Below are 27265 nucleotides of genomic sequence, written 5' to 3' on the forward strand. Positions count from 1 at the left end.
TAACCAGTATTTCCAGATATAATATTGTCTACATTGGGGAGGTGAGACAATCCTTATGGTATTTTGCATAGTGATCTTTTACCTTAGTTTCTGTGATTTATTTATTCCAATTGACATTGCTCAAGTCTAACAGAACCATTTCACAAATGGAGTTCCCAAGGTCGTAAAATAATACATGTACTTCAGTATTTCAATATCATGTGACCTTCCATCTTATTTTGAAACAATTGCATACGAGAACCACTGGAGGAAACAGTCACATGACCCATGAAATTCAACCCTGCCACTTATCGGATACAATTCCACTTTAACATGAACATAAGACACAGTCATTTATTCACCCTGGCAGAAAATTCAGCAAAGTTTATTTCCATGCCATCTTGGCTATGAAACCAGGACCTTCCTCAGAATGACTGTTCTGTGGCCTAAGTGTTCATATAACAACTTGCATTTACATAGTGCCTTTAACATAGCAACACATTTCACAGGAATGTTACTAAACTTAGGGCAGATGACAAAAACTTTTAAGGAGTATCTTTAAAGATGGAGAGCAGTGGAGACAGGTGAAGAGGTTTAGGGAGAGAAGTGCAGAATGTAGGGGAGGCAGCTGAAGGCCAATCCAACGATGGCAGGATGACAAAAATCAGGGACAGACAAGAAGCTAGGATGGGTCCAATCCTTGCGATTTTGAGTCCATGTCCCTTGGTCATCCCCTTGCTGTGAGGCAATTCTCTAAATCTCAATTTTCCATCTCATTTACCAGTTCAAATAACTTAGCAAGATCATCTGTCAGTTCTTAGTGAGAATATGATCTGTTCAAATGTTCCAGTTTTTCACATCACACCAGCCATGATGCTATAAGTTAAGGAGACAGCTACAAAGGTGAACAGAAATTGTTTTAAAGTTTAAGGATGGAATTCCAAAAGATTCATTTTAACCTAAGCCAGCCATTGGAGAAGATTTAGAGTTAGATTTAAGTTTTTTTTGTCATGTGTACTCAAATACAGGAGTACAATGAAAAGTGTGTAATGTTGCCACACAAGGTACAAAATCTTCATTACAAAATCTTTGTTTTATCCCCAGTTCAAAATTACTTGAGACAGTCCATTAGGTTAAGGCACTATACAAGTTATTGTTGTTGGTAATCTTACTGGAGTCTCCAGTCAGGTAAAGAGAATGTTATACCTGACTCTGTCCTGATCATAATCAATGAGATAGATTATAGCTAACCACTAATTAGAACTTATTCACATCATCATCTGATTCTTCAAAAACTTAGTCATAAACAGATTTAGAGGGTGGACAAAGTAGTTTCTTTGATCATCTTCCTGACCACAATCCAAGAGATACATGACAGTAACTTACCAATGGACTCTTTGACAGCATATCCCAAACCTTTTTCTTTACTTCATTCACAGAAAATGATCATCATTGGCAAGACCAGCATTGATTGCATTTCCAAAAGTACCCTTGGAAAAGTGGTGATGAGCCACTTTCTTAAACTGCTGCCATCTATAGTGCTAGGCTCACCTACAGTGCAGTTTAGGAAGGGAGTTTCCAGATTTTGACCTAGTGACTCTGAAGGATTGGTGATATAATTCCAAGTCAGGACGGTATGTGGTTTGGAGGGAACTTAGTGGTGCTACAATGCACCTCCTGTTCTTGTCCATCCAGGTGATAGAGGTCACAGGTTTGGAAGGTGCTGCTGAAGAAGCCTTGGTGAGTTATTTGCAGTGGATCTTGTAGATGGCACACACTGCTGCCCCTACACATCAGTGGTGAAGGGAGTGAATCTTGAAGGTGGTGGATGTGGTGTCAATTAATTGAGTTACTTTGTCCTGTTTGTGTTCAGCTTCTTGAGTTTTGTTGGAGCTTAATTTAGCCAGGCTTGTGGAAAGCATTCCATCATGCTGCCAGGTTTATGTTGTAAATTGTTTTCGGGTGTTAGGAGATGAGTTATTCCTAAAGATTCTCGCCTCTGACCTGCTCCTGTAGTCACAGCATTTATATAGCTGGTCAATGGTAATGTTGACAGTGAGGGATTCAGTGATGGCAATGCCATTGAATGTCAAGGGGAGACATCCAAAAGGACAAGGATTGAAGGTCCATGGGAATACCAACATGACAAAGCTTCCCTGTATGTCATATTATCTTGACTTGGACAAGGATCAGTCATTCCTGCATTGTTGTTGATCAAACAGCTGGAACTCCCAGTCTAATGGCATTGTAGGAGCACCTGCAGCACACAGAACACACTGGTTCAAGGTGGTCAGTCACTATCACCATTTCAAGTGGTAACTAATATTTGGCACTAAAGCTAGCCTTGCCAGCAATACCTTCAAAGTCATTTTTTTAAAAAAACCCACATCAGCATATACGAGACAGGAAAAAGCTGATGAGATTCCCTTGAGCCTTGTCAATATTTTAATGCCATTGTTTTGTATTGCAGGTGGTTACAAACAGGCTACGTTATGATATGAATGTTACACAGATATCGTCAACCATTTCCGATCAAAAGCACAGAGGTATACTCCTGTACTCACCCTGAGAAGTCAGCAGACCGTTCTTCACCATCAAACCAATAAACTCGGATGATCTGACACATGGTCAGATAGGCCATTGCTATCAGGAAACTGTACCTGAAACAACATATTAAAAACGTGAGCCAGATGACATACCCTCACTATAGCTGCTGCTATAGGTGGTCCTAATGTTCTAATGCATCAACCAGCAGCTTACATTCACCAATGCTCAATGCTGGTGAAACCAATGTATAGCCATGAAAGCAGAGCAGATGACACACGGTCCATGTTCACCCAAGTTGCTGGCAATAACAAGTGGAGGATTCTCATAAGGATTTCAGGACCCTGATTATCAGATCCAAGCCAGCCCACTCTTGTATCAAGTAGAGATTTGCTGGGAACCCAATTAGCAGTGCACCCATTCTCTTGTAAAGATTGAGTGTGAGAAATCAAAACCGAGACTCATTTCCTCTCTGCTCTTTATTCCAATAAACACCAGCCATCCTTGGCCTCGTTTCTCACCCAAAAACTCCTGTGCTGTGGCCTAATGTATTCATATAAAATCGGACATCCCAGAGAGTTCACAAATTGCAGCATCTAGAATGTACATTAGGAGAACATTTCAGCAGCTATGCTAAAATGCCACACAGTGCACTAGGTTGTTGACTATGTATCTTTGGGTCATATTTCAAATCCAGCCAGGATTGACAGGTTGCAAGTTTCACATTTATTCATTCTTGTGTTTAGGGCATCGCTGGTAAGACTGTAATTTATTATATACAAGTAAGTTAACAAACATGACTGTTTCACTTGGCTTTGTAATAGGATAGTTACGCAGATTAATGTGGGACTAGAGTCATAGGCAGGCTGGGCAACGAAAAAGCAATTATTTCTGAATGGGCAAACAAAGTTTAACAATACAACACAATTACAGATTATAAACTACATAATGTCATGCCCAAGACAGGGACATTATGAGCCTTCAGACAATACTGTCACAACTGCAAGCAAACAGATGATTAAAATAGCTGCATGTTACAATTAGCAATGAAGCTACAAGCACACTCAGTCTCAGCCAGAACCACACTTTTTTCCAACTTAATGGAAAGTTTTATCATACCATGACCACTTCAATCAAACACTTATCACTTAGGCACATAATCCTGGCTGGGTTTCAAAGGGCGAGAATTTTCGGGTGGTGGGAATGGTGTCAGTGGGGAATGCATCTCCACAACAGCTCCATAGCATTTCATCTAAGGAGTGCTGATTGAATGAGACAGGAATTCCACCCTCTCACTCAGACATCCCACTTTGGAGAGTTACCAGGTCACTTTTGAATGAGAAGAGCTCTCACAACAACACTGCAAGGAAGGGCCTGAGGAGGGTGAGGGGAGGGGATGGAGGTCTTGATGGAGAGGCTATTTGGTGAGGGAGCATCTGAGTGTTTGTGTGACAGGCCTTGGGGCAGCTGTGGGGGTGGGGGAGGGAAGGATTAGCTGAAGTGGAAAGGGGCTTCTCAAGGGAGGTACACCTACCTTCCCACCCGAGGCCTGAGCAGGTGACAAGCCAGGTTTCCCCAAATTCCTGCCGAGGTAAACCTGTTGCAGGTAGAACTGCAGATTGATCAGGGACGGGTGGGAGAACCATTGGGAGTTTTGCAGTTTACAATCCCCTCCCCCACCTTCTGCCAATCTGCTGGCAGGGTGTAGTAAATTTGTACACAGTGTGGTACCTTTGTAGTGCTGCATTGTCAGAGGAACTATCTTTCAGCCAAGAAATTAAGCAGAGGCCCTTCCTGCTCTCACACAGAAGGTGTGCTGTTTACAAGTTCTAAACAACATTGTTTTATACAATTTTAACACTACAACTTTGCTTTTCAATTCCAACACTTTAGAAATGAACCCTTTTCTATAGTTAACATTACTATGAAGAACCTACAGTGATGAAATATTTAATATTCAGTGGTGTAGCAGCATATGCTTACTGTAAATCTACAGTAGTATTTGCTAAACATAGGCTGCACAGCGTTAGGAAGCAAAGTGTTACAACTTGGATTTTTATCCTACATTTCTTTCAGTCAAAAACTACAATTGCCCACTCACAGAGTGGGCAGTCACTCCCTACGCTAACATTAACAATTACCCTTTCACATTTTCCAGTGGAAAATGTACAGAATGCTTACATTGCAATATGTATACATTTTGCAGAGTTTCATTTTCATTGTGACTGGGAAGGAGAAAATGATATTTAATGAAATAGAGAGTGATAAGTGCTGGGAGGTCCTGTGAGAAAAAGAAACCCTCCAGGAAAATTTCCAAACAGAGCCAGCAACTATAACCCCTGAAGCAGATGCAAGATTAACTGAGGTCTTAAATCTCATGTTGCGAGCAGTTTTTGAACATCAGGACTTTCCATTGAAATGTGGTCAGCCTTCAACACCACAGGAAAACATTGCAGAAATGGGGCAGGTCTATGAAGATTACAGTTTGAGTCTTTTGCAGTTTGTAAGTAGTGTTATTTACACAATGAATCCAAGAAACTTGCTGCGTAGGATGACATTATTTGGCCTATCGTACCTATCCTAACTCTTTGAAAGAGGAGACATCCTTAGTCCCATGTCACTGCATTGTGTCCTCAGGCTCAAATATTGGGTCCAACTCCCTGTGGAGTCAGCTTCCACACACCTTTTCGAGCAGAATGTCTTTTTGAGTAAAACCAATTCTCTTCATCTCCCTGCTAAATATTTGGCCATGGCCTTTATAATTCTGGTTCTGTATACATGGGTACATCTGAAGGATTTGTTTATCTTTATCTATTACTCATTGATTCACTTCAGATTAACATAATCTCAACCCGAGAATGGTTTGAACACAAGCAGTGAACACCACAGAGTCTGGTGGAACTAAATGCCCATTGTTGTTCCCAGGTACTTGCCAACCTGCCCATGAATTTTCTAAGAACTTAACTTGTAAAACTATCAATAAGTTTATTCTCCTCAGAACACATAAGAGATAGCTCCATTGACTTGACAGTTAGTTTGCAATGCAGAGTGATGCCACATCTGATTCCCACATCAGCTGATGTTAACATGAAGGACTCACCTTCTTAACTTTTCCCTTGCCATGACCCTCAGGTTAAACCATCACCAGTCATCTCTCTCTAATGAGTGAGCAGCCCTTTTGTCCAGCAATACTATGGACACTTTACCTTCACGTTTTTTACAGCATCAAGAGACGTTAAAAGTGGTTAGGCTACAGTTTAGGTTACATAAAAAAGTGTGGAGCAGGGAATGGATGTGGTGCATTGAAAACCTAAACATTTCAAAGGTAATCCTCACTACTACTTTCTCACAGTCATTTTTTGAACACAACACATTTGTATTCTTAACTATTAAGTGTAATTCACCAGTACATTACTGTTTCCAAGTTCCTTTCTGTATAAGGTGTGCCATGTCTGGCCTTAATGGAAATAATTTTAGTTGCTTAAGAAAAATTGAATTGCAAATGTGCATTTCATCAAAGCCACTGCATCACAATAGTAAAAAATGTTAGAGGCATGTGTTTCTAATCATTGGCAGTCCTGTAGAGTGGTAGTCCATAAACCCAAGCTCATCCATATGCTCATCCATCCATCTCCTAACTCACACCAAGCTTTGCTCATCATCGCTGCATTTGTTGACTGACAGTGGGCCTGGTATGATTTTAACATTCTCGGCTTTATTTTCAAACCCACCACAGCCTTGTCTCCACATCTTTGTAGCCCTGTCCAGTCCTACAAGCTTCCTGGGTTTGAGTCTAGTTCCTCATCCATACATCTAAATTTTATCAAACCACCTTTGGCAGATGTGCATGCTTGACCTTTGAAACAAGTTTCCTAAGACTCACTATTTCTCCATTATTCTCTGCATTAAGACACTCCATAAAATCTTTCTCTTTACCAAACATTTGGCCACCTATCCTCATAACTCCACATGGGTTACGGCCAAATTCAGCTTCATAAACCAACTGTGGAACACAAAGACATTTTAATACATTAAAGGCAATGTATTGATGTTTCACTGACCCCTCACCAAATCTAGCATAAATCCAAACCCAATCCACGAGTCAAGTCTAAAGTCATCGAAAGTCACTGGTGTATCCTACTCGAGAGAAATTCAAAACCTATCCTAGAGCAGTTCCATAATTGACCTCCTTTTCCTTCATTATCCAGATGTAGCTGCATTGAATCATATAAAAGTCTATTTTGGGGCATCTCTAGTAAAATGCAGTAGAAACTCAGCAATCAAATCTGTTCCCTGCATTTACCTGCCCCAAATGAAGCAATCTTCCACTAAGAAGCAAATACTTGTAAATTGATTGATTGATCTTAAGTTATGAGAGAATCTTCAACTACTGTTGATACCAATCTTCTGTTGAGTCTTCGACAATCCAAAGCCCTCAAAAGCTGAACAAAGTTTTCTTTTTACGGTCAGTGGCCAAGGAGTCCCATTGCTAACTCTGTCGGTGACATTGGGAGACCTTCACCTACACAATTTGCAATTGCCATCATAGCAATTTTCCACAGATACCATGACACCAGTTTGAACAAACACAGAACACCCTAGGCCAGTTTACAGAGAGGTTAACTGCACCATAGATGGGGGGAAGTAGTACACTTTGATCTTGTTCCCAACATCAAGGCTGCATCATAAAAGCAGCATTAACATCTTCCACTCATGCACACAATTCCTAACATTACATTTATGCAATACCTATTTTATATAAATCTGTTAATAGGGAAAGGTGATTTGTGGCCTCACTGCACTAACTCATTAAGACTTCTTGCAGTTTGTGAAGTAAACTGGAGCCGGTCTTGATGTAGGCAGTGCATCTTCATTGGCTGCAAGACAGAGACCTGACCTTGAAGGGAGTGATATTATTTGTAATATAACATTTCAAGGCACTTCACAGGACCATTACAAGACAAAGTATGACACCGAGCCACACACACTGTATGTTGTGAGGGTTTTCAATACAGGAGCAGGGATGTCTTGCTGCAATTGCACAGGGGCTTTAGAGTATTGTGTGCAGTTTTGGTCTCCTTATCCGAGGGAGGACGTTGTGGCTATACAGGGAGTGAAACAAAGGTTTACCAGCCTGATTCCTGGGATGACAGGATTTATGTACACAGAGAGACTGGATTAGTTAGGACTATGTTCACTGAAATTTAGAAGAATTGGGGAGGATCCCAGAGAAACCTATAAAATTCTAAGATGATTAGTCAGGGAAAATCCAGGCAGGATATTGCTGATGACTAGAAAGTCCAGAACCACAGATTCACAGTCTAAAGATATGGGGTAGGTCATTTAGGAATGAGATGAGGGGAAATTTCTGCACCCCGAGAGTGGTGAGCCTGTGGAATTCTCTGTAACAGAAAGCAGTCAAGGCCAAAACATCGAATGTTTTCAAGGAGGAATTAGATAAAGTTCTTAAGGCTGAAGGGATCGAAAGGTTTGGGGGTGAAAGTGGGAATGGGATAGTGAGTTGGAGATCAGACATGATCATATTGAATGGCAGAACAGGCTCTAAAGGGCCAAAAAGCCTACTCCTGCTCCTATTTTGTATGTTTCTTTAATTTAACTGATATTTCATATTTAATTAAATATTAGGTCAGATTGTCTCATAAAACTTGGTCACAGGTTAAAGGGTGTCTTAAAAGGAGGAGAGGGAGGGTTGAGGTTGGATGGAGGAGGGCAGCGGCGGGAGCGGGGGTTGGGGGTGGAGGAGGGGTTCAAGGATGGGAGTGGTTTCCTGAGCTCAGAGGCTCCAGGCAGACGAAGACATAGCTTCCAATGGCAGACCAATGACAGGGTGGGGAGGTGGCTGGTAGGAAGGGGTGCTCGAGAGGCCAGGATTGGAGATCTCTCAGGATATGACAGAGACAGGAAAAGCTGGTCAGGTTGTATGGAGGGGTTGGCTGGCACAGAAGGATTGGTGGGATTTGAAATATTTCAATTTGAATGTGTCAAATTCGAGCTGCTTGCTAGACCATTTACAGCAACTGTTCTCCTTGGAGAGCGGAAAGCTCAGAGGGGATCTGATAGTGGTTTTCAAAATCAGGAGCAGGCTGGACAGAGTACATAGGGAGTAGCTTTTCCATCTTGTAAAAGGAACAAGAACGAGAGGATGTTGGATTTAAAAGGGACGTGCAAGAGGCCAGGAAAAATGTTTTCACACTGAGTAGTTAGGGTCTGAAATGTACTCACTGGAAACGTGATGGAGACAGGTTCACAAATGAGGCATTCAGAAGCAGCTTTGGATGGATAGAGATGGTCTGCAGGGATGTGGGTAAAATGCAGGAAATTGGCCCGAGGGGATAGAACCAGTGCAGGCACAATGGGCTTAATAGCCTTCTTCTACACTGTAACAATTAAGTGACTCTGTGAAGGGATGATACACAACAGCCAGAACTATTGGACTAAAGACAGGATAGCAGGGGGTGCAGGCTCGGGTAAGTATAGCAGGGTTTGTGGAACAGCAGGTTGGCTCGGAAACTATTGGAGAAATTGGTCAAGATGTAAGATATGGATTCTGCTTCACAAGCAATAAAGTCCAGGGCACTCAAAATGCAAATCTGATCTCAACACTAGTATTTAGCCAGTGGAAACATGCCTGTGGTTTCTCAAGTATGTCTACTGGCCTCATCGCTCAGTGAGTCCACTTCCTAAATGAAGAAAGTACTGCACATTCTCCAACAGTTTTCCATTCAGTATCACAGGATTTGCACAGAAAACAGGCAATACCCTCGCCGCTACGTTCCTGTGGGAGGATTGATGGATCTCTCAAAACATTAGTTTCTCTGTCCCAAAAAGACATTTCAAATGCTTAACAACATTATGGATAAAACAAAGAACTGTCCCAGCAGATCACTCGATAATGTAGTAAGGGTCACAAGATTCCAAGCAATGGTAATGTAGGGGAATGTGTCAGCCAATTTACACATGGCTAACCCATTCACAGCACCTCTGACATTGTAGCATTCTCTCAGTACTACACTGAAAAAAGCGTCAACTTACAAAGTGTGCTCAAGTCTTTGGAGTGGGATTGAATGAACAACCTTCTGTTTCAAAGACAAATGTGCTACTTGTTGATTATAGGGGTGTTATTGGCCCCAACTCTTATGGTTAAGTAAGAAAGGCAGTGTGCGGATCATTGAGAAAGATTTTTGATCGTCATGTAATGACATCTCATAGCAATGCTTCTGTGCGGACAGGAACAGGCTCACCTTGTTCAGTCCCACCCCATAATGACTCATGGTTAAGGAACCCACTAGCGCTCATCATTAAGGTTTAGAAATGAGTGCCAGGCAATTAAGCAGATGACTGGCACCAGTACATTCAGTAATTGGTGATGCTTCATGAGACCGACACATCAGCAGTGAAACACAAAATCAAAAGTTTATGATTACGACATTAACACCTACTTTAATCCAAGACCACTTAAAAGAAGTTAAATGACCAAGAGCTACCTTGATCAAATACTAGCATTACCTCAGAGAAAATGAAATGATTACTCACTTGTGAATTTGTTTTATGTGCACAGTCACCATTACGCAATACAATAGAATTACTTCTCCCACAAAGTAAACTGTGTATCTAAAATGGAAAAAAAAATCACATTCAATACAAGACATTGACAAAGAGTTAGGTGGCCAATTGATTGATTGTAAAATCATAACTAGGGTATGTGCCAATTGTGATGGCTATAGAAAGAAAATAAGTAATCATAATTCACAACTTAGTTATAGACATGTTTAAAAGTAAACATGAATACGAAATAATAAAAAGGATTGTACAATTAATATAAATTGCAATACACAAATAATTTCAACACATTTCAAAATGCAGGTATCTTTAATTTACAGAATTAAACTAAACAGTCCGTAATTTCAAATTACAAAGAATATCCAGCGCAGACCATTCAGCGTATATGCACACCTATACACTCCACACAAGCTACAAGTAGTCAGAATTTTCTTCATATAGAACATGCTATGTGGCACTGAGGACATTGCTACTTATGTGTCTCAGATGTTTTTCAAAGTACAGACATTTTTCTTTTGTTAAGGCAAAGGTGATAGTTAATTGCTCACAAATGGCATATCAGATGAAAGACCAGTTAATCTGCTCTTCACATAGAATTTATAGCACCATCCTTTTGACTGATATGATCTACACAGGCCACCTCCCACCCTTCCTCCATCTGACTCAAATGCAGCAATCCCATTCACCCCAATACTTCCTGCACAGTAAGTTCCACATTTTTACCATTCTCTAGATAGAGGCCTCTCTCCAAAATGCCCCATCAGCTTGTTAGTCACTATCTTGCATTCATGGCCGGTCCTAGTTTTGATGTCACCCACAAAGGTAAAAATCTTTACATTTCTCTATTCAAACACTTCATTAATTAAATGACGTTTATCAGGTCACCCTCAATCTCTTTTTCTTTTCCGCAAGAATAAAGGGCCCAAGACTTTGTGGTAGTTTCGGATAGTCATACCTTCTCAGTTACGTTACCATCCTTGTAAAAATCTGTGTGTTCCTTCAGTGCTTTGATATCCTTTTCATATAACGACCAGAGCGTCCAAGATTATTCAGGGACAGGAAATGTACAATAGGTAGTGGGCATAAGCTGCTCTTGGACACTGTGAAGGTAGCGACTGATTCTGTTTTGCCTGTTTATTGGGTAGAAAATGCGTTGCATAGGAGAACACCTACTTCAGGGCGTCTCCACCATAGATTGCACAATGTTGGGAAAGGTGACTTTGCTGGTATCTCAACTCACCACTTAGAACATGCATCGACATCAGATTTGAACAGTTATGGATTTAAAACATCACCTCACATATGAAATCCCTATGGTGTGGAAACAGGCCCTTCGTCCCAATAAGTCCACACTGACCCTCAGAGCATCCCACCCAGACCCATCTCCTAAAACCCACCTAATCTACACATCCCTGAAAACTACAGGTAATTTAGCATGGCCAATCCACCTAACCTGCACATCTTTGGACTGTGGGAGGAAACTGGAGCACCCGGAGGAAAGCCACATAGTGTTATCCCTCAGCGTTATATCTCCCAGTGCAACTGAGCAAGTGCTGTATTGTCAGAAATTGTGCCTTTTAGATCAGACAGTTAACATCTATTTGCTATCTCTCAATTGGTTCCAAAAGATTCCATGGTATTATTTTGAAGAAAAGTATGGGAGACCCTTCTGGTGTCTTGGACAATATTTATCTCTCAGCCTCCCTCACTAAAACAGATAATCCAGTCATCATCATGTTATGTCCATGGAATGTGCTTTACACCAATGAGCTGTTTGCTTCCAAAATTAAAACAGTGACTACATTTCATAAGTCCTCATTGAGTGTAACATATTCTGTTATGTCTCAAGAATGTGAAGGCACTATACAAATGTAAATTCTTTTTGTTCTTTTAGATCATAGCAATCTCGCTACCTCTTTTGACCAAGTGTTTTTGCCACTTGTCCTTATAGTGTCTTACGTATCTCCATGTCTAAATGTGTTTGAATACACTCTTGTAAAATGCCTTGGGAAGTTTTATGCTCTGAATAAATAGAAGCTGTCATTGTTGTAAATGCATTTGGGAGCTATGTCCCGTTTTAGTTCTAATGTAAGATATTTGTTTGGATTCTGGTTTATTGCCTTAGTTTATACTTTTATGAAGCTTCTCTTAACGTTGCCAAAATTCATTTCAAGGCCCTGTTGTGTTTTCAGTCAATGGATTAGTTTACTAACCTCAGCATATTGCACTCAAATAACAAATCAGCAAAACAGAATTTGCCACAAAATTAGATCAAAAAAAGTCTCAGCAGAGCAGACTTTCCATGGTCTGGTTGACATTAACAACAAAATCATTCCAATCATGTTAAGGAAAGCCTGAAACAAATGCTAACCTCAGCACTCAGTTCATTCTGGGTTGGTTACAATGTTCCAAGAGAGCACTTGCAAGTATAAAGCATATTTGATGTCTGAAGAACATCCCAAAGTCCCTCTGCAAGTTTTTCAAATGTAGTCAACATTGTAAATGCAATAATCAGCACCTAACTTGCAAGACCCCCAAAAGAATAAGGTTAAAATGACCAGGTATTTTTCATTTATGGTATTGTTGAGGCAAAAAGTATTGGCTAAAATTCCCCTGTTCTTCTTTGAAACAGTGTCATGAGATATTTAAGACCCACCTGATAAGGCAGGTGGGATCTTGGTTTCATATCTCATCTCAAAAGCAGCATCTCTGATAATGCAGCACTCCCTCAGTACCGCACTGGGAGTCTGGGATTTGTGCTTCAGCCTCTGGAGTGGAATTTGATCACATAATTTGCTGACTCAGAGGTGAGGCTGCTGGTCATTGAGCTAATGTTGACATCTCATAAACCGACTGATGTCATAAGCTGCAATTTTATCCAGAAGGACAGACAATGGGGAGAGCAGAGAAGCTTTCCATCTCAGCAAAATGGTGCTGTTGGGACAAGTCACACAGGCCCATGCCTTTGCAATTGGGGATGGGGAAAGTAGCAGGGATGGGTGGTAATTTTCACATCTGTGATTAACAGGGGCATCCAGATGTTTTCGTCTATAGCTCCATACAGCTGAACAGATTTCGACCAGAGGTATTTCCAAAGCATGACATGGTAGAGGAAAAGCTAAGCTTTGTGTTCTTTCAAAAGATGGCATATCTTTTTGGGAGAGGAAAGGTGCCTGTTTTGATAGGTCCCAGGACATTTTTCAAAGAGGCAAGGCACCCTTCAGGAAGGGCGAGGTGTTCTTTTGGATTAGTCAAATGCCCTTTGGGATTGTTAAAAGTAGACATAGACATGTTTGAAAAAAATTTGTGTAACCTAACTGGAACTATCAAAGGGAACTGTCATCTGTCCATTAAATAGTTTATTTCAAATATCTGTAAGTATTTACAAATTTCACTCTGTCCATCGACATAGGCTTGAGAGTTGTCGTCAGTATTTGATTTTTGGAAATCTATTGTTGTCATAGTGGGGTGCCTGTCAGTTCACAGATTGGTTGACAGCTCCAGTTGTTTATTGGTGGGATTATGAAGAGAAATGCTTGCTTGTAAGGAAATTCAATGGAGTTAATAGATTTTTTAATCAGAGTGTTTCTTTCAAGAAGTGAATTCATAGAGAGAGAGAGACAAGGAGTTTATTTCATATTTTAACAGTTCCTTCTAATCCCACAACATGTACTATTTAGTTGAACAAAGGGTAACAGACCTCTGTTGATGAATCATGCTTCCTTCAGTCGTCAATCTCTCAAAATAGTTTTCTGAAAGATTAGTCAGAAGACACACAACCCATCACTCTGCCACTCCACTGATAACTGAGGAGGATACAGATACGACAAATAAGATTGGGTCATTAAATTCTGTGGGATGGTGTTGATGCTGGGAGGGGATGGGGCATGGGGGATAGGGCTGCTGTTAGTAATATTGATAACATTGGGCATATTCCGAAATACTTTGTCAGATGGCTTCCGTCTTCCATCTAAGAAAACAGCACTTTCTTACACAGTCACCAATCAAGGAGAAATGAACAAATAAAAAGTTTTTTTTCAATGCCTGTACAATTTTTCTCCTTAGCTATGCTCTAAGCAGTGTCCAGGAGGTTTTTTTTTTATTTCTGGAGACTCCATGGCAATTCCTTGGGGGTGGATAGCACTATGAGGAGTGAAAATACATGGGTGTGTGAGGTTGAGGGAGAGGGGGTGGAGATATGAGATAATACAATGATACAACACACCAATGACTTATGCCAGAGAATGGATTATAAGATTTGTCCTTTTGCTTTCCTAGGAAGGCCTTAGGTACAGCACCACCAACCCCCACCCCCCCCACCCCCCAACCATGAAAGATAGAAGTTGCATTTTTATGGCAGCTTTCGCAATCTCAGGGCATCCCAATGCGTTTTACAACTAGTTGCTCCAGGAGCAAAATGTTGCGCAATTAACATTTGGCAGCAGTGCAGGAGGGTGGGAAGGGTCAGGGAATGAAAAAAATACATTTCGGGTAATTGAGAAAGGAAACTGCTTCAGCAGCTGCTTTAGTGAGCAGGATGACAGATGTCAGGAACCACAGCCAAGCCTACACAATGAGGTCAGCTAAAACTATGTAGCCAAGCAACAAAGCAAATAAGCAACGAGAAACCACAACAAACCTCAAAGCCTGTCATACATTTAAACAAGTGATAAAACATATTCTTTTACACTACACAACATATACACACACTCCTATATCTGTATGCATGTGTATACACATGTGCATATACACGCGCACATACCAACATACAACTAAAAAAGTTTGCAGTCCAAATTTTTTACTGCTGTTTCTTTTGTTCTGATTCGATTAAGATGGCTGTATGTCTTAAAGTCATAGAGTCATACAGCATGGAAACAGACCCTTCGGTCCAACTCCTCCATGCCAACCAGATATCCTAAATAAATCTAGTTCTGTTTGCCAGGATTTGGCCCGTATCCCTCTAAACCATTCCTATTCATATACCCATCCAGATGTCTTTTAAATGTTGTAATTGTACCAGCCTCCACCACTTCCTTTGGCAGCTCATTCCACAGACACACCATGCTCTGTGTGAAAAAGCTGCCCCTTCGGTCCCTGTCCAACCTTTCCCCTCTCACCATAAACCTATGCCCTCTAGACCTTGTCTATTTATCCTATCCATGCCCCTCATGATTTTATAAACCTCTATAAAGTCACCCTTCAGCTTCTGATGCTCCAGGGAAAATAGCCCCAGTCTATTCAGCCTCTCCTTATAGATCAAACCCTCCAACCCTGGTAGCATCGCTGTAAATCTTTTCTGAATCTTTTCAAGCTTCACAACATCCTTCCTATAGCAGGGACAGCAGAATTGCACAGTATTCCAGTAGCGGCCTAACCAATGTCCTGTGCAGCCACAACATGACTTCTCAACTCCTATAGTCAATGCGCTGACTAATAAAGGCAAGTATACCAAATGCCTTCCTCACTATCCTATCTACCTGCGACTCCACTTTCATGGAACTATGAACCTGGACTCCAAGGACTCTTTGTTCAGCAACACTCCCCAGGACCTTATCCATTTCCATGGACCTATGTATATAAGAACAGCAAGGACAATCTACAAGGACAAGATTTCATGTTAAAAATGAATAGACTTGGGCTGTATTTTTATCTTGATTTGCAGTTCAAGTTCATTTGCCTCTGATTTCTTTCAATTTAAATATTTCTTCCAACCAGCTCTTTACTTAATTTTAAGCATGAATTATTAATTTCAGGAGATCCTAAAATACCTTGCAGGCAATAAAATATTTCTGAAATGCAGCCATGGTGATAAAGTCGAAAATATAGCAACCAATTTGCACCCAGCAAGGTTCCAGTAAGAGCAAATGTGACGATAACTGGACGACAGGTTTTTGTGATATTATTTGAGCGATAATTATTGCTGAGGACACGTATGCTTTTCTTCAAAATATTGCTGGGGATCTTTCCCATCCACCTTTTCCCTCAGTTTAACTGCATCTGAGAGGTGGCACCTCTTATTCTGCAGCACTCCTTTAGCACTGCAGTCCATGTATCAGTCTAAAGCATGTTCAAATCCCTGGAGCAAGTCTGAACCCACAATTTTTTTACTTAAAAACTACCCACCAAGGCAGGACTAGCTCGCATCAAACTTGAGGGCAGCACTTTTGCTACACACATGGCACTAGATCCCGAATTGAGGAAGTATTTGTATTGGTTGCAACGGAGAACACTGCTAGTCAGCAGATTGAAGAAGTCCAGGAAATCCCTGTGACTCATTCCTAAGATTTCCAATGCATTCCTGGCCAAGTCATGGTGGTGGTGGTTCAGAAGTAACTTCCCGGCTAGAGGTGTCCTTCAGAAGAAAAATTGTTCTTGGAAATCTTGAAATGCTGGCATGTTAGCATTTATTATTCATCCCCAGTTGCCATGACAGCAAATAGTATTCAAACGCAAGGATATTATGATAATCTTTTGTGAATTCCTGGTTAGCACTCAACTGAAATGCTGCACCAAGGTCTGCACAACATAGCTTGGGAAAATGAGTCAATACATTATGGAGCTGGAGCAACACAGCAGGTCAGGCGTCATCAGAGGAGCAGGAAAGGCAACGTTTTGGGTTTATACCCTTCATCAGGACTTGTCTTTTATAAACATATATGGTAGTTTGATGCTTTATAAAAATAAGAAGCCACATTAGTGGCAAGATGAGCGATAAATGGAACCAAAAAGACAAACTTTTGGAAGCAGAGCTTATGGCTGAGTTTCTAAATGAGTACTTAGTGTCTTTACTGGAGAATAGAATGCTGCCAATATGGCAGTAAAAGAGAGGGTAGTAGACAAATTGGCAACAATAAAAGTAGAAAAATGGAGGAACTTAAAAGATTGGCAGTAGTCCTGTTAAGGAAGATTACCTGATCCCATTGGGAAGCCACGTCGGCGATTGACGGAAGTGATGATGGAAATTGCAGAGACTCTGGCCACAAACTTCCAAACCTTCTTAAAAGATCAACAGTGGAATCAGAGATAGGAGAATTACACTGGTTACATCCCTGCTTGAAAAATGGGAAAGGGATAAAAATGGTAGCCACAGGCCAATCAGATTATTGTCAATTGTAGAGAACTATTCAGAGATAAAATTGAATATGAAATGGAAAAATGTGGAAAGAAGCATGGATGAAAATCATGTTTTACGAAACTGATTAAGCTGTTTGAAGATGTAGCAGAATGAAGATTGAGGGTAGTGAAGTTGATGTTGCATTTATAGACATTCAAATATAATCTGTTAAAAGTGCCACAAAGTAAATTTATTGACAAGATTAAAGCTTATAGGATTAAGAGGGCAAAGGCTGTATGGATATCAAATTGGTTAATGGATGGGCAGCAAAAAAAAAAGTGGTGAAGGCTTGTCTCAGAATGAAATGAAATGTCCAGTGTTATCCCTGAGGGGATTGCCCCATCACTAGGACTGTTACCTTTTCTGATATCAATGACCTGGGATTAGGGTATATTGGAACAATCTTAATGTTTGCAAAGGCACAAAACTCAAAAATGTTGCAAACAGTGAGGAAAAGGAGGACACAGGTAGATAAATGGCAAAGTGAAGGGACAAAAGAAAACCAAAATTATACAATTTTAAAGGTGCTGCAGGAACAGAGAAACTTTGGAGTTCGCACATACAAATCTTTGGAAGTAGCATGCATTATGGTGCCAGCTGATGTTATTACTGGACAAATCAGATCTGCAGAAGGAAGAACACTTTTACAAGGCCTTTACCAGGAATGGATACCTCCGTAGCTTCATTCACAGATGCCGAGCCAACAGACGACACAACCAGGCCACAACAAAACCCAAAACAATAACCACCAGACCATATATAAAAAAAACACCTCAGAACTGACAGCCAGACTACTTTCACCACGAGAAATCATACAGCACACAAACCGGCAGCCACACTAAGACAGCAACTGACCAGGGTTAAAGACCCAAAAGATAACATTGACAGGACAAATGTAGTTTACAAGACACCATGTGGAGACTGCACAAAACACTATGTGGGACCAACAGGCAGACAACTAGCAACCTGCATCCATGAACACCAGCTAGCAACTAAATGACACGACCAGATGTCCTTGGTTTCAATGCATACACTTGAGAAAAACCACACTTTCAACTGGGACACCACTACAATCAGTGGACAACCAGGGAATTCTTGGAGGCTTGGCATTCATCCACAGACTCCATCAACAAACACATTGAATTAGACCCGATATACCGACCATGACAATGTACACCGGAACAGGCACCTACCAGAAGCAGCAAAAACCGGACCACGTAAATTTGAACGGGCACAAAACAACAGCGCTTCATTGGAGGCTCCACAGCACTGAGGATGTCACCTAGTAAGGGGACGAAATGTCTGCTATCAAACCTCCCAGCTCGGCGAACACACTAACATCTACAACCAGCACCCAAGCTACAAATCTTCACTCAAACCCTGAAGAATTATTAAATCCAGCATTTAATAAGTAATCAGCTTTCAGTAACTTCAGGGTTTTATCACAACACTTATAGTCTGGGACTAACACTAACTCCTTACTCTAAGAATGTATATCCCGTTACAGCCTTCCCTAATTAGGAACACTGGTCTTTGTAGCCATCCCTCATCCATGGATTTCACAGGATTACTCAAAACTCAAATGAAAATGAAAAAAAAATCTCTGTAAGCTACGTGTGCTTCCCTTAAGCTTAAAAAAAACAAAAATCTATCAGTGCTACATAAAAACTCATTAATCCTAAAGTTAGGCCTCAAAAACTGTTTGAAAAAAAATCACCACAGGTACAGCAATACTTACAAGTTAATTATTGCCTTCGGACGTACAGAAAACTTATATTACTAACTCAAAAATCAAGAAACCTAAAATTTCAATAAATGATAGTTAATATATGGGTATATAAATCGTACAGGTCAAGATGGAAAGACTGTGAGAAAAGCATATAAAGTCACAGGCTTTATAAGTGAAAGCATGGAGTACAAAAGCAAGGAAGTTAAAGTTTTTAAAATATTGTCAGGCCCATCTCTAATTCTCATTAGGAAAGATGTTGAGGCTTCAGAGAAGATTTGGAGGAGGTTTTCTGAAGTGATATCAAGGACAAGAGACTTCAGTTCCATGGGACATTCTATTCACTGAGGGGCCTATTTATGCACCCCTCATTCCCTTTGTCCCCAACACTGCCTCACCCCGACCCTGATTTTTACTGCTGCAGGGCAGACTCAATTTTGGACCAACTCTCATCCAGGGAAATGAGCAGCACATACACACAATTGTTAAATCCAGCCTACTGGATGCTATGGGTACAGAATACAGCAAGCAATATGGGAACAGTGCAGAAAGCTGGACTTGGGGTCAGCCATGTCCTCATTCAATGATGGAGCTGCCCAAAGCATTAAATGGTCTACTACAGCTATTTCTTATGTTGGAAGATGGAATGGGAATTGAGCTAAGCCAATATGCTGCCTTTTTTTGGCACAGAAAAGAATATAATGTGAGCCTTTTAAGAACATGGGTGGATAATGCATTTGTGAAGCCAGTGGTTATAAGAGGGTTCGACAAATCACTTTCTTTGAGTCAGTCAGCATGCTTTTTCTGTTTGCTGAGAAATCCTGTCACTTTTTGTGGTTATGCAGCACGCAGAAGGTATGGGAACAGATGTAGGTCATGTGGCCCTTGAAGACTGAGCATAGCAGTCAAGGCTCATAATAGACATTTTTTATTTGTTCATGAGATGTGAGCATCATTGGCTAGATTAGCATCTTTGGTTTGTTCATAATTGCCCAGAAGACACTTAAGACTCAAACCACATTGCCTTGGGTCTAGAGTCACAGACGAATTAAGGACAGCAGATTTTCTTCCCTAAAAGGCATTAGTGAGACAGATGAGTTGTGAACAACAATTGACAGTGGTTACAGAATTTCCTTTCAAATAAGCCTGTTCAGGCATGAGTGGCATGTCTGGGGCTGGTGGGACTTGAAGCCTTCTAGCCCAAAGTTATGGTAACTACTACTGCATCACAAAAGCCCTTGACAGTAGTTATATGGTCACCATTAGGCTAGTTTTGTAATCCCAGATTATCATGAAATTTGGATTTCACCATCTGTCATGGTGGGAAACAAACCTCGTGTTCCCAGAACATTTTAGCCTGGAGTTGTGGATTACTAATCCAATGACATTACTCGTATGCAACTGTCTCCCCATAGAGGGAATCACTGCCAATTAGAAAAGTCTATCTCATTGGATCATAAGAAGTAATGAAGCATATAATCAACAGCAATAATTGTAGGAAATGAATGTCATTCCAATTGTTGGCTCTGGCAATGCACTAAAGATGCCAAGTGTGACCTCCGTAGTGTTCTGTAGACTGGGAGAAATTTCAAACATCTCTTTGGCATCAAGTGAATGGAGTTTTCAAATATTCCATGGAGCCCTCAAGTTGAGATTTGACAGAGGAAATTAAATATTTTTCAGTCATCCATCTGAGAGAATGTTTGTGGTTAGCAGATCAATTCAAAGACTGTTTCCTGTTAAAGATATCTGAGTCATTTCTCCTCACTGCTTGAGAACTGTCTTGCCAAATTAACTCCAAAAGAGCTGCTATAAGTGCTCAGGGTTGTTACTGTAGAACTGAAAAGGAACATATGCACATATGAAATAGGAACGGGAGTGGGCTATTCAGCCCCTCAAGTCCACTTTGCCATTTGTTAAAATCATGGAAGGTCTGATTATGGCCCCAACTCTTCTTTCTTCTTTATCCCCTAATCCTTTTGCTTTGCTTACATATTAGAATAAAGCATTTGAATTCCATTCAATTCATACATTGTTTTATACATTTTTTACTCATTTTATATCTGTTCTCTTTAGAAGTCTCTTGAGTGCTCATTTCTTCCCACAACACTCCTGACTTCACTGTGCACACATAAACATTAAAATGTACATATTGAAACACACTCAAACTAGCACATATATGTATACACATATACACAAGCACATGTATGTAGTACACATTCACTTTTCGGTACTTGATCTTATGAATACATTCTTTAACCTCTCGGCCATACACTGGCAGAGGTATAATTTCAAATTACCTACTTATCTCTCTGTTCAAGATTTGGAACATGGCCTGAACAGCCTTGAAAGGTAAAGGGGAAGGAGAGTATCTGAGAGAAAAGGGAAAAGGAATATTTACCCAAAAAAAAAGACGGAATTGGATTCACTCAGATTTCTAAACAAATAACCAAATATAACCAGGCAAGTGGTCTGACTGGATGAACAACCATGGGTTTATATTGCACAGAAGGAGGTTTTCAATCCATCAAAACTGTGTCAGCCATTTGAAACAGCTGATCATGTCCACTTTTTCTCCACAAGACTGGAAAACTTCCTTGCAAATTCCCTTCTGAAAATCACAATTGAATCTGCTTCCAATGTCTTTGCAGGGAGTGCATTTCAGATCAAACCAGCTCACTGCTAAAAAGACAAATCCTCCTCCTGATTCTTTTGGAGATCTTAAACCCAGGTCCCTTGTCTAGTGACCCAAATACGTGTAGAAAAAGTCTTTCATCATTTATTGTGTCAAAACTCTTTGTGATTTTAAACACCTCCATTAAATCTTCCTTTTTCTGCTCTAAAGAATTCCAACTTCTCAAAACTCTGTACATAACTAAAGTTATCAACCCCAATCCTACACTGATAAAATCCTTCTGCACTATCCAAGAATAATATCTACACTTTCTGCTCTGACGCTAATTGAAACTCACATGCATCAATTAGTAATTGATGTAGCTAAAGTGTTAGTTTCTCAGAAGTACAAAGAAGGCAAAGTCGCTTAGCTACGGAAGTCCACAGTACAGTTTCTGGTTTTAGTCATCCTGCTTTACAAATGGAAAAGGTTTTCAAATGCAAGTTTGCAAAACTACCTACCTGCCAAAGCAGAAGAACGCAAAGTGAAGACCCAAGAGGGTGGCTACCACATGCCTGATGATATGGTTGGTCTTGCTCGGATGGAGGTAGTTACGAAATAAAAAAGCTGCGAACAATCCAAACAGTTGGCACATTGCAAAATTTACCTTTAAAAAGAAAATTACATTTGAAGTGTTACAGAATGGAATGGTCTAGAATAACAACTTAGAATTATCTCCGTGTCTTTAATGCAGTAAAAGACCAATGAGCTTCACAGTAACAGTGGATTCGGATAGGTGAAGAAACGTTTGACAAGAAAAGTAGGCTTACAGGCCTATTTTGAAAGGAAGAAGCAACAGGTAAAGAGGTAGAGGGAATTCCAGAGTTTACAGTCCAGGCAGATGAGGAACAAACACTAATGACAAGTGACAAAAATTGGGAATGCACAAGAGGTCAGAATGGAGCAATATAATGAGCTTTGATTTAGTTAATTTGATTTGATTTATTTATTGTCACATGTATTTTGTTACAAAACACAGTAATAGGTTTTCAAATAGAGGAAGTTACTGAGGCAGGGAGGAGCAAGACCATGGAAGCATTTTGAAAATATTGATGAAAATGTTCCAACTGAGCTATTGACTGACCAGGAGACTGTGTAGATCAGTGAGCAAAGAAAATGATGGGCACATATCAACATCTTAGCAAAAACACTCTGTCCTTACTCTGTAAAACCTCCCAGTCTAGGGAGTGAGTTTGACTCAATGTCAAAAAATTTGCTTGATACAGCTCCTTAGAAGGGCCTTGTGTCATTTTTATAATGTGAAAGGCGCAAGGTAGACGCAAGCTGATGTTATTGTCTTTCATGTGATTCCAATAAACTAGTAAGTATGTTTAATTCCCATTTTATGGGATGGAAAATGTTACCCATTTAATTTCTAATCAGCCTCCAAGTGTTACATAACATTAATATTTCTCAATAGTCTCCTCTTTCAGATAACTGTATTGCAACACTAGTATGTTGTCACAATATAGTGACAGTGATTCATTATCTCCTCTGCAGTGCTCGCATTACAGGAGCACTCACATGTCAGCTCAAAAGATGGACAAACATGAAGATATGAATATATACTACACACAAAATTATTGTATATAAACACAAAAATATATATTTGCACAGTTGTACAATATATAAAAATATGTAACTTGTTTCACTACCTCCTAATAAATGTATTGCAATAGGTATCTGCATGGGATCTGGACTTTCTATTGGATTTAAGAAATATTCATGGATTAGATTTATTTGGGTCCTCTCTCACCTCCCTTCCCAGTAAAATCAATAATTCTCGGTTTAATTTTTTTTCTTTTTGTCCTGAACTTAAAAAGCTCTTCAACGTGGCTTCCAATTTTCACCCTTCTTTCATCTTTGCATGGATCAACTATGAGTTTTCCCTTCCCTTTCTCAATGTCTTTGTCTCCAAACTTGGGAATAGCAAATCAACTAATATTCATTTTAACCACACTTCCTGACGTTAAAAACAAAAATGCTGATTATATTCAGCAAGGCAGGCAGCATCTGGGGAGACAAGTCAATGTGGCCTGATGAAAGACCTTCAACCTGAAACATTCTGTTTGTCTCTACAAATGTTGCCAAACCTGAATAGTATTTATTTCAGATTTCCAGCTATTTTTCTTTTGTGTTACACTTTCCTCACACCGTGCCTCATGCCAGGACTTCAAACCATTCTCCCAGTTTCCTCATCTTCACCACAATTTCTGTGAATGCAAAATGTAACACTTGTCCTTTCACCTCCTCTGACCTCACCAGCTGAGGACCCAGACACACCTTCCAGGTGAAGCAGCAATTCATTCAATTTATGGTAGTTAAGCCACGGCAGTTCTAGTTGCAACACTGTCCGGACGTGATAGCACTAGCGAGGGTACAGAAGAGATTGCCTAGGTTGGAACAATTCAGATCTGAAGAGAGACTAGATGGGCTGGGGTTGTATTCCAGAGCACCTTGCTCTCACACTGACGTCACTGTCCTCCTGCGACTGTAGTGTTCAATGAAGCTCAACACAAACCCAAATAAAAGCAAAATACTGTGGATGCTGGAAATCTGAGACAAAAACAGAAAATACTGGAAAAACTCAGCAGGTCAGGTAGCTAACATCTGTGGAAAGAAAAAAAAGGTTAAATTTTTGAGTCTGATGTGACTCTTTAGCCTTCTGGACCACTTTACTAATGGTAATCTCTGCCCCTCATTTCTACATCCTTCTTTCCATGTTTCAGTCTCAATCTTGGGTTTAGCTGTTGGACTGTTGATTATTCAGCTGTTCATTACTCTGCTATCCACAGCTTCTCTGAATCTTTTCTTTCTTTACCACTTCCTTTGCCTCTGTATTGTCAACATTTTTGTCATTTGATATCTTCCATCTTCTGCCCTATTACATACCTTTCCTGTTGTTCCTTTTCCCATATTTCATCATTTGACAGGGTTAAAACCTATTGTATTTCTAAGATTTCCTTCATTGTGATGAACGTTCATTGACTTTTATTTCATTCCTTCATGGGATGTGGGTGTTATATAATTCCAGGATAAACCCAAGTGTTTGCTAAAGCTCAGATGATATTCTAAAGCCTCTCACACTCAAAACCCTCATTATGTAACTGATGAAGAATTTACACAAATTATACAATTTCCCTCATTGTGACTGTACCTTGAATCTCAAATATTCTAACTTAAATATGTTGGACACAAAGTGTATGAAGTGTGTTGACATCACAACAGCATCCCAAAGTAAAATGAGAACACAAAAGGAAACAATTGGTTTTAATCTTTCTCCATCTTTATTTTCCTTCCTTAACACTGCGAGAGTTTAATACCTGTATAAAGAGACTGAATAAAAGTATTCAAAATTGTGGGGTGGTTTGATAGAGCAAGTAGGGAGAAAGTGTATCTTCAGGCAAGTGGATTCACAATTGGAGGTCACAGATATCACCTAAATAGCAACAATGCTAGAGTGGAAATGAGAGAAATATTTCATTCACACAGAAGGCTGTTTCGATCTGGAATGCAATACTTGAAAGTGTGGTGGAATCATATTCCATAGTCACTTTCAATAGGCAAGTGGGTATACTTTGAAATAGAACCAAGTTACAGAGTTCTGATGTGAAAGCTGGGGCATAGGACTAAATTGGACAACTCTTTCAAAGATCCAGCACAGACACATTGGTTTCAGTGATAGACTCCTATCATTCTGGAAGGCATAACACTCTGGGGAACCAAGGGTATGGAGAGATTGAGGAATTTAAAAATGTCTGTGTTATTAAACAAACAGCAGTGGAAAAAAGATATTAAGGAGACGTCAATAAATTCCCTGGCCCTGTTGGCCTTTACCCTTAGCTGTAAATATAGTGAATGTATTGGTTTTGATCATCTAGAACTCCCTCAATTCTACAGTGTCCCAGTGTAACCTTGCTATTCGAGAAAGGAAATAATGAGCAAAGAGAAAATTACAGACCAATTTGCCTGAGGTCAGTCTTAGAGAAAATGTTATATCTATTCTGAGAGATGTGATAACAGGACACTTAGAAAATCATAATATGATTCAGCAGGGTCAGCATGGATTTATGAAAGGTAAGTCATCTGTTAAGAATTCTTTTGAGGTTGTAACAGAATGGATCAAGCAAACCAATTGATGTAGCATACTGGACTTTCAAAAAGAGTTCTGTAAGGTCCTACATAAAAGAGGTTATTATGTTAGAGCCCTTAGGATAAGAGTAATAAATTAGCATAGTTGGGAAAGCGATGGCCTAGTGGTATTATTGTTAGACAATTAATCCAGAAACCCAAGTATTGCTCTGGGGACCTGGGTTTGAATCCTGCCACAGCAGATGGTGAAATTTTACTTCAATTGAAAAAGGCTCTGGAATTAAGAATCAACAGATGATGACGAAGTCATCATTGATTATCAGAAAAATTCATCTGGTTATCTAATCAGAGATAGTAAGAACTGCCGATGCTGGAGTCAGAGATAACAGAGTGTGAATCGGGACCCGAAACGTCAGCTTTCCTGCTCTTCTGATGCTGCCTGGCCTGCTGTGTTCCTCCAGCTCCACACTGTGTTATCTCTGGTTATCTGATGTTCTTCAGGGAAGGGAATTTGCCATCCTCACCTGGCCTGGTCTACATGTGACTCCAAAGCCACAGCAATGTGGTTGAGTCTCAATTGCCCTCTGAAAAGCCCTAGCAAGTGAATCAGTTGTACCAATCGCTACAAAGTCTCAAAGAAATGAAACCAGACGGATCACCTGGTATCGAACTAGGCACCAGAAGAGACAACAGCAGAAACCCTGCAAAGCCCTCCTCACTACCATTTGGGAGCTAATGCCAAAACTGGGAGAGCCGTCTCAGACTACTCAAGCAACAGCCTGACTTTGTCTATAAAGGTATGATTCCATGAATATGGAATACATCACACCGACAGGACAGATCCAGCAGAGGTATACAGTTGGGAGGAAGTTGTCCTGGGAGTCCTCAGCATTGACTTCAGACCCCATTATGTCTCATGGCTTCAGGTTAAACACAAGCAATGAAACCTCCTGCTGATTACCATGTATCATCCTCCTTCAGCTGATAAATCAGTACTCCTCCATGTTGAGCAACACTTGGAGGAAGCACTGAAGATGGCAAGGGCACAACATGTACTCTGGGTACAGGATTTCCATGAAAAAAAACGAAAGAACTGCGGATGCTGTAAATCAGGAACAAAAACAAAGTTGCTGGAAAAGCTCAGCAGGTCTGGCAGCATCTGTGAAAGGAAAAAACAGAGTTAATGTTTCGGGTCCAGTGACCCTTTTCAATGTTTCAATGGTGGATTTCAATGTCTACTAAGGGTGGTTCAGCAGCTGTACTACTAATCGAGCTGGTCGGATCCTAAAAGACATAGCTGATGGACTGGGTCTGTGGCAGGTGGTGAGGGAAGAGCCCAGCACATCAGTGCAAGAGATAAGGCTGACGCTTTTACAGCAATCTTTAGCCAGAAGCGGAGTGGATGATCCACCTCAGCCTCCTCCAGTGGTGACCAGCATCACAGATAGCAGCCTTCAGCCAATTCAATTCCCTCCACGTGATATCAAGAAATGGTTGAAGACACTGGATACTGCAAAGGCTACAGGCCCTGACAACATTCCAGCAATAATACTGA

At 40.4% G+C, this 27265-nt stretch overlaps 1 protein-coding gene across 1 annotated transcript in view; it reads right to left on the reverse strand.

Annotated features, from left to right (window-relative positions):
- The window catches only part of LOC109929354 (lysophospholipid acyltransferase 2-like), a 66195-nt gene that overhangs the window by 30947 nt on the left and 7983 nt on the right, over positions 1-27265 (reverse strand). Inside the window, exons 2-4 of the mRNA XM_020529027.2 lie at positions 22080-22225; positions 10078-10155; positions 2544-2639 (exon numbers count right to left, since the gene is read on the reverse strand). Coding sequence (XP_020384616.1) covers positions 2544-2639; positions 10078-10155; positions 22080-22225 — 320 coding nt within the window. The remainder of the gene's footprint in view (positions 1-2543; positions 2640-10077; positions 10156-22079; positions 22226-27265) is intronic.

This window comes from Rhincodon typus, chromosome 27 (genome assembly GCF_021869965.1).
Source record: "Rhincodon typus isolate 14 chromosome 27, sRhiTyp1.1, whole genome shotgun sequence".
NCBI lineage: Eukaryota > Metazoa > Chordata > Chondrichthyes > Orectolobiformes > Rhincodontidae > Rhincodon > Rhincodon typus.